This window comes from Callithrix jacchus, chromosome 22, assembly GCF_049354715.1.
Source record: "Callithrix jacchus isolate 240 chromosome 22, calJac240_pri, whole genome shotgun sequence".
NCBI lineage: Eukaryota > Metazoa > Chordata > Mammalia > Primates > Cebidae > Callithrix > Callithrix jacchus.
Window position 1 is genome coordinate 15,790,678 of NC_133523.1, and position 12,229 is coordinate 15,802,906.

At 52.9% G+C, this 12,229-nt stretch overlaps 1 protein-coding gene across 10 annotated transcripts in view; it reads left to right on the forward strand.

The window, feature by feature from the left end:
- MYO9B (myosin IXB) overlaps positions 1-12,229 on the forward strand; it is a 132,309-nt gene that overhangs the window by 105,988 nt on the left and 14,092 nt on the right. For all 10 annotated transcript variants that reach the window (XM_054249681.2, XM_078361749.1, XM_078361751.1 and 7 more), the window contains 6 exons: positions 2,534-2,656; positions 5,080-5,396; positions 7,142-8,050; positions 9,133-9,199; positions 9,836-9,960; positions 12,092-12,225. In XM_054249681.2, the coding sequence (XP_054105656.2) occupies positions 2,534-2,656; positions 5,080-5,396; positions 7,142-8,050; positions 9,133-9,199; positions 9,836-9,960; positions 12,092-12,225 (1,675 nt within the window). The remainder of the gene's footprint in view (positions 1-2,533; positions 2,657-5,079; positions 5,397-7,141; positions 8,051-9,132; positions 9,200-9,835; positions 9,961-12,091; positions 12,226-12,229) is intronic.

Sequence of the window (12,229 nt, forward strand, 5' to 3'; positions counted from 1 at the left end):
CATTCTAAAAATGGGTATTAATAATGGCCGATCAATATTTTGTGTATTTAAGATGGAGAACTCTATAAATATTTATTGAGTTTACTTGTTCCGGATCTGAGTTGAAGTCCTGGATATCCTTATTAATTTTCTGTCTCGTTGAGTCTAAATCTCGTTATGGGTCTTATGTATCTGGGTATTAAGATCTCTTATTGTTACATTGATCCTTTTACCACTGTATCTTTGTTGCTTTGAAATCTCTTTTATCAAATGTGAGAATTGCAAGAAATAGTTAGAAAGAAATAGTGTCTTTCTAATCCTATGCCAGTAAGAAAGGCAAAACTATAAAAATACGGAAATGCTGGTATGTTTTACCAATGCTTGGCCCTTAAATACTTGAAATAATAATTTACTAAAAGGAAACGTTCTGGGTGGATGCAGTGGCACACGCCTGTAATCCCAACACATTGGGAGGCCAAGGCAGGTGGATCACTTGAGCCTAGGAGTTTGAGACCAGCCTGGGCAACTCTGCACAAAATTTAAAAGTTAGCTGGGCCCAGTGGCACACACCTATAATCCCAGCACTTTGGGAGGCCAAAGCAGGTGGATCACATGAGATCAGGAGTTCAAGACCAGCCTGACTGACATAGTGTAACCCTGTCTCTACTAAAAATTAAAAAAAAAAAAAAAAATTAGCCAGGCGTGGTGGTGCACGCCTGTAATCTCAGCTACTTGGGAGGCTGAGGCCGGAGAGTGGCTTAAACCCGGGAGATGGAGGTTGCAGTTAGCCAAGATCATGCCATTGCACTCCAGCCTGGCCAACAAGAAGGAAACTCCATCTCAAAAAAAATTAGCCAGGCAAGGTGGTGTGCACCTGTGGTCCCAGCGACTCAGGAGGCTGAGGTGGGAGGATCACTTGAACCCAAGGAGTTTGAGGCTACAGTGAGCTATGACTGAGCCACTGCACTCTAGCCTGGGTGGCAGAGCAAGACCGTGTCTCAGATTTAAAAAAACAAAAAATAAAGGTCTGGTGCAGTGGCTCACGCCTGTAATTAACACTCTGGGAGGGCAAGACAGGCAGATCGCTTAAGCTCAGGAGCTCAAAACCAGTCCAGGCAACATGGTGAAACCCCGTTTCCACACAAAAGTACAAAAGCCAGGCATGCTGGCATGCAATGTACTTCCAGCCACTTCGGGGACTGAGGCAGGAGGATTCCTTGAGCCTGGGAGGTTGAAGGTGCAGTGAGCCATGTTTATATCATGCACTCTAGCCTGGGCAAAAGTGAGACTCTGTCTCAGAAATAAAAGACATGTTCCTCCAGCTATAATCCAACTCCCTCACAAGTCCTAGACTGTAAGCCCTATCGCAAGGGTAGTCCCAGTTCCCAGCCACCTGTACCATCTAAAAGATCCAGCACCTTTTGTCTACAGTGGTATTTCTTAAGATTACAGACTATTGGCTGGGCACGGTGGTTCATGCCTATAATCTCAGCACTTTGGGTAGCCAAGGTGGGTGGATCACCTGAGGCCAAGAGTTCAAGACTAGTCTGGTCAACATGGTGAAACCCTGTCTTTATTAAAAATACAAAAATTAGTAGGGCGTGGTAACTTGCAACTGTAATCCCAACTATTCAGGAGGCTGAGGCAGGAGAATTGCTCAAGCCCGGAAGGCAGAGGTTGCAGTGAGCCGAAATGGTGCCACTGCACTCCGGCCTGGGCAACAGAGCAAGACTCCATCTTTAAAAAAAAAAAAAAAAAAAATCCCCTTATGGTTTCTCAACAAGTTAATTATAGAATTGTCACATGACCCAGCAGTTCCGCTCCAGGGAGACCAAGGTGGGCACATTGCCTGAGCTCAGGAGTTTGAGACCAGCCTGGACAACATAGCAAAACCCTGTCCCTACAAAAAAAAATTTTTTTAATTAGCCGGGTGTGGTGGCATATGCATATAGTCCCAGCTTCCAGGGAGACTGAGGTAGGAGGATCACTTGAGCCCAGGAGTTCGAGGCTGCAGTGAGCTGAGATCACACCACTGCACTCCAGCCTGGATTACAAAGACCCTCTCTCAAATATATATACATATATATATATATATTCAGACTAATATATATATATTCAGACTACTATTACTTTTTTTTTGTTCTTGAGACAGAGTCTTGCTCTGTCACCTGGGCTGGATTGCAATGGTACGATGTTGACTTACTGCCATGTCTGCCTCCCAGGTTCAAGAGATTCTCCTGCCTCCCGAATAGCTGGGACTACAGGTGTGTGCCACCACGCCTAGCTAAGTACAGAAGGGGTTACACCATGTCAGTCAGGCTGGTCTCGAGCTCCTGACCTCAGGTGATACACCCACCTTGGCCTCCCAAAGTGCTGGGATTACAGGTGTGAGCCACCATGCCCAGCCCAGACTATTTCTGAAAGCCTGAAATTCTAGATTTGTCATTACCATTCCCGTCAAACCCAATTTCCCCTTAACCAGGGAATCACCAGATTCCCTCAGTGCTGGCTGCAACATTCACCCAGCTTCTCCTTTCTCCACCCAACCACCTAGGAGTTCACTGAGCAGTTCCAGGTACTCCTGCCCAAGGACACCCAGCCCTGCAGGGAGGTCATCGCCACCCTCCTGGAGAAGATGGATATAGACAAGAGGAACTATCAGATCGGCAGGACCAAGGTCAGCACCCCTCCCCTCAGGGCACCACAAACTCGCACCCCACCTTCCTCTGCACACCATGTCTCCCCATGTCCCCAGGTGCCCTGAGCCACTCTCTGAAACATACAGGGCTCTGTCTAGGAAATACATTTCTTTTTTTTCTTTTTTTTTTTAAACAGAGTCTTGCTCTGTCACCCAGGCTAGAGTGCAGTGGTGCGATCTCAGCTCACTGCAACCTCCGCCTCCTGGGTTCAAGTTGGATTCTCCTGCCTCAGCCTCCCAAGTAGCTGGGATTAGAGGTGCACACCACCATGCCTGGCTAATGTTTGTATTTTTAGCAGAGATGAGGTGTCACCATATTGGTCAGGCTGGTCTCGAACTCCTGACCTCGTGATCCGCCCGCCTCGGCCTCCCAAAGTGCTGGGATTATAGGTGTGAGCCACCATGCCCAGCCTCTGGGAAATGCGTTTCTCAGGACCCAGCAGAGCACTGCACCTAAGGGATAGGGGCTGCCGTGGCTGAGCCCCACCTGCTGTTCTTCACCGGGGCTCAGCGACTCCCTCCACGTAACCTGTTACTGCTGCCTCACAGGTAGGAAAGGAACGATTGTGCTGACTGGCAGGGTTTAGGAGCTGATCCGTCCCCTTCCCAGTATCTGGCAGGAGGTGGCCTGCACTTGTCTTCCCTTTTAGAGATTGTCTCCCATATCTGGGCATGTGCTGGTTGCCTCTTGCTATGGGGGCATTACTCGACCACCCTTGTTTAACAAGTGCCAAGGTCATTTTCCCTGGAAGTCCTCGCTGGTGTAAAGAATTCCCTTCCAGCCAAGCAAGGAAGCATGCACCCAGAGTCCCTTAGCTACTTGGAAGGCTATGGTGGGAGGATCCCTGCAGACCAGGAGTTTGAGACCAGCCTGGGAAACACACCGGGACCCTGTCTCTACACAAATTTAAAAATTAGTAGGGCTGGGCACAGTGGCTCATGCCTGTAATCCCAGCACTTTGGGAGGCTGAGGCAGGAGGATCATGAGGTCAAGAGATCGAGACCATCCTGGCCAAGATGGTGAAATACCATCTCTACCGAAAATACAAAAATTAGCTGGGCATGGTGGTGGGCACCTGTAATCTCAATTACTCAGGAGGCTGAGGAAGAAGAATGGCTTGAACCTGGGAGGCGGAGGTTGCAGTGAGCAGAGACTGCAGTCCAGCCTGGGTGACACAGCGAGACTCCGTCTCAAGAAGAAAAAAAAAATTAGCCAAGTGCGGTGGCATACATCTGTAGTCCCAACTACTTCTCAGGCTGAGGCAGGAGTTTGAGACTGTAGTGCACTGTAATTGCACCACTGCACTTCAGTCTGGGTGACCGAATAAGATCTCATTTCTTCTTCTTTTTTTTATTTTTTTGTTTTCAAGACAGAGTCTCACCCTTTTGCACAGCTGGTGGCGCGATCTCAGCTCACTGCAACCTCCGCCTCCCGGGTTCAAGCCATTTTCCTGCCTCAGCCTCCAAGTAGCTGGAATTACAGGTGCCCACCACCACACCTGACTAATTTTTGTATTTTTGGTAGAGACAGGATTTCACTGTGGGCACACACCTATAGTGCCAGCCACTTGGGAGGGTGAGGCAGGAGAATTGCTTGAGCCTGGGAGGCAGAGGTTGCAGGGAGCCGAGATCGCACCACTGCACTCCAGCCTGGCAACAGAGTGAGACTCTCAAAAAAAAAAAAAAACCATGGCCAGGTGTGGTGGCTCATGCCAGCACTTTTGGGAGGCCAAGGCGGGCAGATTACTTAAGACTGGGAGTTCAAGACCAGCCCGGCCAACATAGTGAAACCCCATCTCTACTAAAAATACAAAAATTAGCCAGGCCTGGTGATGGGCACCTGTAGTCCCAGCTACTTGGGAGGTTGAGGAAGGCGAATCACTTGAACCCAGGAAGCGGAGGTTGCAATGAGCCAAGATCTCACCACTGCACTGCAGCGTGGGTGACGAAGCGAGACTCTATCTCAAAAAAATAAATAGGCTGGGTGTAGTGGCTCACACCTGTAATCCCAGCACTTTAGGAGGCTGAAGTGGGTAGATCACCTGAGGTCAGGAATTCAAAAACCAGCCCAACCAACATGGAGAAACTCCGTCTCTACTAAAAATACAAAATTAGCTGGGTGTGGTGGTGCACGCCTGTAATCCCAGCTACTCAGGAGGCTGAGGCAGGAGAATCACTTGAACCTGGGAGGTGGAGGTTACAGTGAGCCGAGATGGCGCTATTGCACTATAGCCTGGGCAACAGAGCAAGTCTCCGTCTCATAAATAGATAAATAAAGCAAGCCCTGGCCAGTCAGCACACCAGCCTGGGTCTCACTCTGGGGTGGACTATGCAGACCTCCCGGGCGCCGAGGTGGTGTCGGGGGCAGCTCGGCTGATGCCACCTGACTCCATGCCCACCAGGTCTTCCTGAAGGAGACAGAGAGGCAGGCCCTGCAGGAGACGCTGCACCGGGAGGTGGTGCGGAAAATCCTGCTGCTGCAGAGCTGGTTCCGGATGGTGCTGGAGCGCCGGCACTTCCTGCAGATGAAGCGGGCCGCCATCACCATCCAGGCCTGCTGGCGGTCCTACCGGGTCCGGAGGGCGCTAGAGAGGACACAGGCCGCTGTGTACCTCCAGGCCGCGTGGAGGGGCTACCGGCAGCGGAAGCTGTACCGGCGCCGGAGACAGAGCATCATCCGCCTGCAGAGCCTCTGCCGGGGGCATCTGCAGCGCAAGAGGTGAGCGGAGCCAGCCCACACTCCCCGGAATATTCCAGAAGCCAAGAGGGTAACTCACCAAATTGCTGCCCATGATATATATATATCATCTGGCCTGTGGCACTAAGGGGATGTCATTTTGGACACAGGGAGGGGTCGGTGGGAAACCAGATTCCCAGACACACATGGGCTGCAGAGAGGCTGGCAGGCAGCACTCAGGGACAAAGCCCTGGTTTGCCATTGGCTGCTCCCATTCTCTGTCCGGGGACTCCCCTGTACCTGGGTCAGTCAGGGAACACCTGGACTCAGGGTTGGAGGGGCTGCCTGGACTAGCTCAACACTCACAGGTTCAGAGAACCCCCAAGGGGGACGTCAGCAGCTCCTGCGCCAGCACCCACAGCTCCAAGGCCAGCCCCTCTGACCCAGGCACCCTGTGCACCTCTCCCCTGCCCACACAGACACAGCTCTGCCACAAGTAAGGTCCCAGCTCCCGAAGCAGGCCCTACCCACACATGCAAAAGCCTCCAAGTCCGGGCACAATGACTCACGCCTGTAATCCCAGCACTTTGGGAAGCCTAGGTGGGAGGATCGCTTGAGCCCAAGTGTTTGAGAACAGCCTGACCAATACAGCAAGATGCCATCCTAACCCAAAATTAAAGACTTAGCCAGGTGTGGTGGTACACATCTGTAGTCCAAGCTATTCAGGAAGCTGAGGCGGGAGGATTAGCTGGGCTTGGGATATTGAGGCTGCAGTGAGCTACGGTCACGCCACTGTACTCCAGTCTGGGTGACAGAGCCAGACCTGTCTCTAAAAACGAAACAAGCTGGGCATAGTGGCTCACACCTGTAAGGCCAGCACTTGGGGGGCCAAAGCAGGCAGATCACATGGACCAGGAGTTCGAGACCAGCCTGGCCAACATGGCAAAACCCCATCTGTACTAAAAATACAAAAATTCACTGGGCATGGTGGTACATGTCTGTAATCTCAGTTACTAAGGATGCTGAGGCACAAGAATCACTTGAACCTGAGAGGCGGAGGTTGCAGCAAGCCAAGATCATGCCACCGCCCTCCAGCCTGGGTGACAGAGCAAGATTATGTCTCAAAAAATAAATAAAATTTAAAAAACAGACTGGGCACAGTCGCTCACGCCTTTAATCCCAGCATTTTGGGACGCCGAGGCAGGAGGATCACCTGAGGTCAGGAGTTCGAGACCAGCCTGGCCAACATGGTGAAACCCCATCTCTACTACAAATATAAAAATTAGCCAGGTGTGGTGGCGGGTGCCTGTAATCCCAGCTACTTAGGAGGCTAAGGCAGGAGAATCGCTTGAACCCAGGAGGCAGAGGTTGCAGTGAACAGAGATTGCACAATTGCACTCCAGCTTGGGGGAGAAGAGTGAGACTTAATCTCAAAACAAAACAAAAAGCCTCCTAGATAAAGACCCAAGGGAAAGCCCACAGAGGACCCCAAAGGAGTTGGGGGCTTCTTAACAGAACCCACCCACCACGGCCCCAACAAGGGTCCTCTCCCCTAACAAGGCAGCCAGGAAGACACAGGGCAGGGGTGTTTGTGACATGGAGGGGGCACCAACCTCAGCCTCCTTTCCTGGTCGAGGAGAGTCCTGCTTTCCAGAAGCATCTCTCAGGGCCACTAGGCACAGGCGCAGCCCCATCTACAGCCCGCAGGCTGGGGCTCCCACTGGAACTTGGAGGGAGGTGGAGGGAGTGTTTGTTTCTGAACTAGCTCTGCTTTTTCCTCACTCCAGCTTCAGCCAGATGATCTTGGAGAAGCAGAAGGCAGAGGAGGAGAGAGAAGCCCGGGAAGCCGCAAGAGCAGGCACTGAAGATGGGCCCGACCAGGCAGCCGGCAGGCAGGGAGCTGAGCAGGGGCCAGAGCCGGCGGAGGATGGCGGGCACCTGGCATCGGAGCCTGAGGTGCGGCCAGGCGACGGGTCCCCCCCAGAGCACTCCCCACCCGAGAAGGAGGCCCCAAGCCCGGTGAAGACCCTCCCACCCCAGAAAACCGTGGTGGCTGAAAGTCACGAGAAAGTCCCCAGCAGCCGGGAGAAGCGTGAGTCACGTCGGCAAAGAGGGCTGGAGCATGTCAAGTTCCAGAACAAACACGTCCAGTCTTGCAAGGAGGAAAGTGCCCTCAGAGAACCTTCCAGAAGGGTCACCCCGGACCAAGGGTTGAGCCTCCCAGAAGACGAAAAGGAGAGGAGAGAAGATGAAACCCTTCTAGTCGTAGAGATGGAGGCTGAGGACACATCTCAGAAGCAGCCCACGGAACAGCCCCGGGCCATGGCAGTCGGCAGGGTCTCCACAGAAACCGAGAAGGCGCCACCGGGTGGGAGCCCCAGGCCTGGCCAGGTGGAGCGGCCAACCAGCCTGGCCTTGGATGGCAGGGTCAGCCCACCGGCCCCCAGCAGTGCCCCTGAGACCCCTGAGGACAGGAGCAAACCGTGCGGCAGCCCACAGGCTCAGGAAAAGCCCGACAGCCCCGGAGGCTCCACACAGATCCAGCGGTACCTGGACGCCGAGCGGCTGGCCAACGCCGTGGAGCTATGGCGGGGCAAGAAGCTGGCGGCCACCACCAGCCCCAGCACCATGCTCAGCCAGTCCCTGGACCTCAGCGACAAACACCGGGTCGTGGGGGCCGCCCTCACGCCCACAGAGTAAGCCCTACAGCTTCTTTGTCTGAGCACCAGGGTCCAGGCCAGGGGCAGTGCCACACATCCCGCAAACAAATTAGTCATCATGCCCAGTGGGTATGCGGGAGCCCCAAGGGAGGAGGACGGGCAGGGCATGCAAAAGACCAAGTGAAGACAAGGCACCCAGCCAGGGCCCAGGCTGGGACCCGGAGCCTTGAGAGGCCCCTGAAGGAGCTGTGCTCATACAGAAAGGCCCGGGCCTTGAGGAGGTGGCTCCTCAGGTCAAGCCCGGCTTCCCCACTCCCCAGCAGTCTTGGGCCTTGAATTCTAATTGATGGACAGGACTAACTACACTCCTTGGGGTTAAAGGAGCAGGGGCTCGGCCAGGCGTGGTGGCTCACGCCTGTAATCTCAGCACTTTGGGAGGCCGAGGTGGGCGGATCACGAGGTCAGGAGATGGAGGCCATCCTGGCTAACACGGTGAAACCCCATCTCTACTAAAAATACAAAAAGTTAGCCAGGCATGGTGGCTCTCGCCTGTAGTCCCAGCTACTTGGGATGCTGGGGCAGGAGAATCCCTTGAACCTGGGGGCAGAGGTTGCAGTGAGCTGAGATCAGGCCATTGCACTCCAGCCTCAGCGACAAGAGTGAAACTCTGTCTCAAAAAAAAAAAAAAAAAAAGATGGGTAGAGATGAATGATGAAGAGATGGATGGAAGACAGATGAAGATGGATGGGTGGGAGATAGAGACAATGAATAGAGGGATGGATGGACGGACAGACGGACAGATGGATAGACAGGGTCTCTTGTGCTAAGTCAAGGTTTCCTGCCCTCCACAGTGTCAACATCTGGGGCTGGGTCAGTCTCTGGGGTGGAGACCGTTCTCTAGGGTATTGAGAAGCATCTCTGGCCTCCACTCACCAGATGCCAGAAGTACCCACCCACTCCTTCCCCCCGCCTCAGTGGTGACAACCAAAACTCTCTAGATGTTGCCAAGTGCCCCTGGGGTGGGGGACAGAACTGCCCAAGTGAGACCCCAAGAACCATTAAGATGAGAACGATGCCGACTCACTTGGTCAGTAAAAGCCACATTTCTGATCCCGCAGGGAGAGGCGCATCTCCTTCTCCACGAGCGACGTCTCCAAGCTCCTCCCGTCCCCGGCCAAGGCTCAGGTAACAGCAACGTGGCAAAACCCCGTCTCTACTAAAAATACAAAAGTTAGGCCAGGCACGGTGGCTCACACCTGTAATCCCAGCACTTTGGGAGGCCGAGGCGGGTGGATCACAAGGTAAGAGATCGAGACTATCCTGGTCAACATGGTGAAACCCCATCTCAACTAAAAACAAAATACAAAAAATTAGCTGGGCATGGTGGCGCATGCCTATAGTCCCAACTACTCAGGAGGCTGAGGCAGGAGGAGAATTGCCTGAACCCAGGAGGCGGAGGTTGCGGTGAGCCGAGATCACGACATTGCACTCCAGCCTGGGTAACGAGCGCAACTCTGTCTCAAAAAAAAAAATAAAAATACAAAAGTTAGCCAGGCATGGTAGCACACACCTGTAATCCCAGCTACTCAGGAGGCTGAGGCAGGAGAATCGCTTGAACCTGGAGGCAGGATGGTGGAGGTTGCGGTGAGCCGAGACCAAGCCACTGCACTCTAGCCTGAGGGACAGAGTGAGACTCGGTCTCAAAAAAAAAAAAAGAGGAAGCGACATTGGTGGGATGGAGTGCACATGCTGCGGGGGGTTCCCCATCTAGCACAGGCCTGCCAGCCTTTCCTTAGCAGTCCCTCCCCCACCATCTTGCAGCCTGCATCGGAAAGCACGGACGGAGAACGAAACTCAAAGAAGCCAGCTGTCCAGAAGAAGAAGTCAGGCGACGCATCCTCCGGCCCAGATGCAGGGCTGTCCCCAGGCTCCCAGGCTGACTCTAAGTAAGTATGGGGCTTGGGGAAGACTCAGGCCATCAGAGGATGCCCAAGGTCCCTGCCAGAGCCTCGCAGCAGTGTGGCCTCCTATACCGGTCACATTGACAAAGCATGCTCAGGAAGGCATTTGCTCAGGAGAAACTGCATGAGGATGCTGGGCATGGTGGTTCACTTCTGTAATCCCAGCACTTTGGGAGGCCAAGGTGGATGGATCATGTGAGGTCAGGAGTTTGAGACCAGCCTTACCAACATGGCGAAACTACGTGTGGTGGCTCACGCCTAGAATCCTAGCACTTTCAGAGGCCAAGGCACGTGGATCACAAGGTTAGCAGTTTGGGACCAGCCTGGCCTGTATGGTGAATCCCCATCACAACTAAAAATACAAAAATTAGCCAGTCACAGTGGTGCATGCCTGCAGTCACAGCTACTCTGGAGACTGAGGCAGGAGAATTGCTTGAACCCAGGAGGCGGAGGTATTTGCACTGAGTTGCGATTGCACCACTGCTCTCCAGCCTGGGTGACAGAACGAGATTCCATCTCAAAAAAAAAAAAAAAAAATTAGCTGTGCATGATGGCACAATACCTATAATCCCAGCCACTCAGGAGGCTGCGGGAGAATCGCTTGAACTCGGGAGCTGGAGGTAGCAGTGAGCCGATATCGTGCCACTACACTCCAGCCTGGGTGATGGAGGGAGACTCCATCTCAAAAAAAAAAAACACCTCTAGGGCAGGATGTTTCCTGCCTCTTCTGGCTTCTGGAGGTTCCAGGTATTCCATGGCTTGTGGCGGCATCACTCTAATCTCTGTCTCTGTCGGCACTTGGCCTTCCCCTCCATGTCTGTGTCTTCTCTCTTCTGTCTCTTGCAAGGATGTGGCTGGATGGATGCAGTGGCTCACGCCTGTAATCCCAACACTTTGGGAGGCCAAAGTAGGATGATCACTTGAATCCAGGAGTTCAAGACCAGCCTGGGCAGCGTGGCAAAACCTTGTCTCTACACAAAAATTTGCAAATATTAGCCAGCCAGGGTGGTGCGTGCCTGTAGTCCCAGCTACTCAGGAGGCTAAAACAGGAGGATCCTTTGAGGCCAAGAGTTCCCAGGCTGCAGTGAGCTGTGATCACACCATTGCACTCCGGCCTGGGCAAGAGAGTGAGACTCCGTCTCTAAAATAACTTTTTTTAATTAAAAAGATAACAAGCTAGGCACATGGCTCATACCTGTAGTCCCAACAACTCAGGAGGCTGAAGTGGGAAGATTGTGCCCATGAGGCCAAGAGTTTGAGGCTGTAGTGAGCTATGATCACACCACTGCACCCCAGCCTGTGTGACAGAGTGACACACAACTGTGACACCCCCTCTGACTTCCGTTTGGTGTCCTGTTTTCTTCACGCAACTCCCCTGCCAGAGAAAGGGCTGTTGCTCTTAATAAGATGATCCTTTTTTTTTTTTTTTTTTCGAGACAGAGTCTCACTCCGTCACCCAGGCTGGAGTGCAGTGGCGCGATCCCGGCTCACTGCAACCTCCACCTTTCAGGCTCAAGCGATTCTCCTGCCTCAGCCTCCCAAGTAGCTGGGACTATAGGTGTGCACCACCACGCCCGGCTAATTTTTTTTTTTGTATTTTTGGTAGAGAAGGGGTTTCACCACATTGGCCAGCCTGGTCTCAATCTCCTGGGCTCAGCTGATCCTCCCACCTCAGCCTGCCAAAGTGGTGAGATTACAGGCATGAGCCACTACACCCAGCCAGATATATATTTTTTTTTGATAGAGTCTCACTCTGTCACCCAGAGTAGAGTGGAATGGCATGATCTCAGCTCACTGCAACCTCCACCTTCTGGTTCAAGCAATTCTCCTGCCTCAGCCTCCCAAGTAGCTGGAACTACAGGAGCCCACGACCACACCCAGCTAATTTTTTGTATTTTTAATAGAGATGGGGTTTCACCATGTTGGCCAGGCTGGTCTCGAACTCCTGACCTTAGGTGATCCACCTGCCTACAGGCTTGAGCCACTGCGCCTGGCCAGATCCTTTTTTGAGTCAGGCAATGATGGAGAATTTGCTATCTGTCTAATCACAGGGAGATGGGGCCTCACGTCCATGTTCATTTCAGACTTAAAAGAAGCCACGTACTTTCTCCTGCAGATCCACGTTTAAGAGGCTTTTTCTGCATAAAACCAAGGATAAAAAATACAGCCTGGAGGGCGTGGAGGAGCTGGAGAATGCAGTGTCCGGGCACGTGGTGCCGGAAGCCACCATCATGAAGAAGGGCCTGGAAGGTTG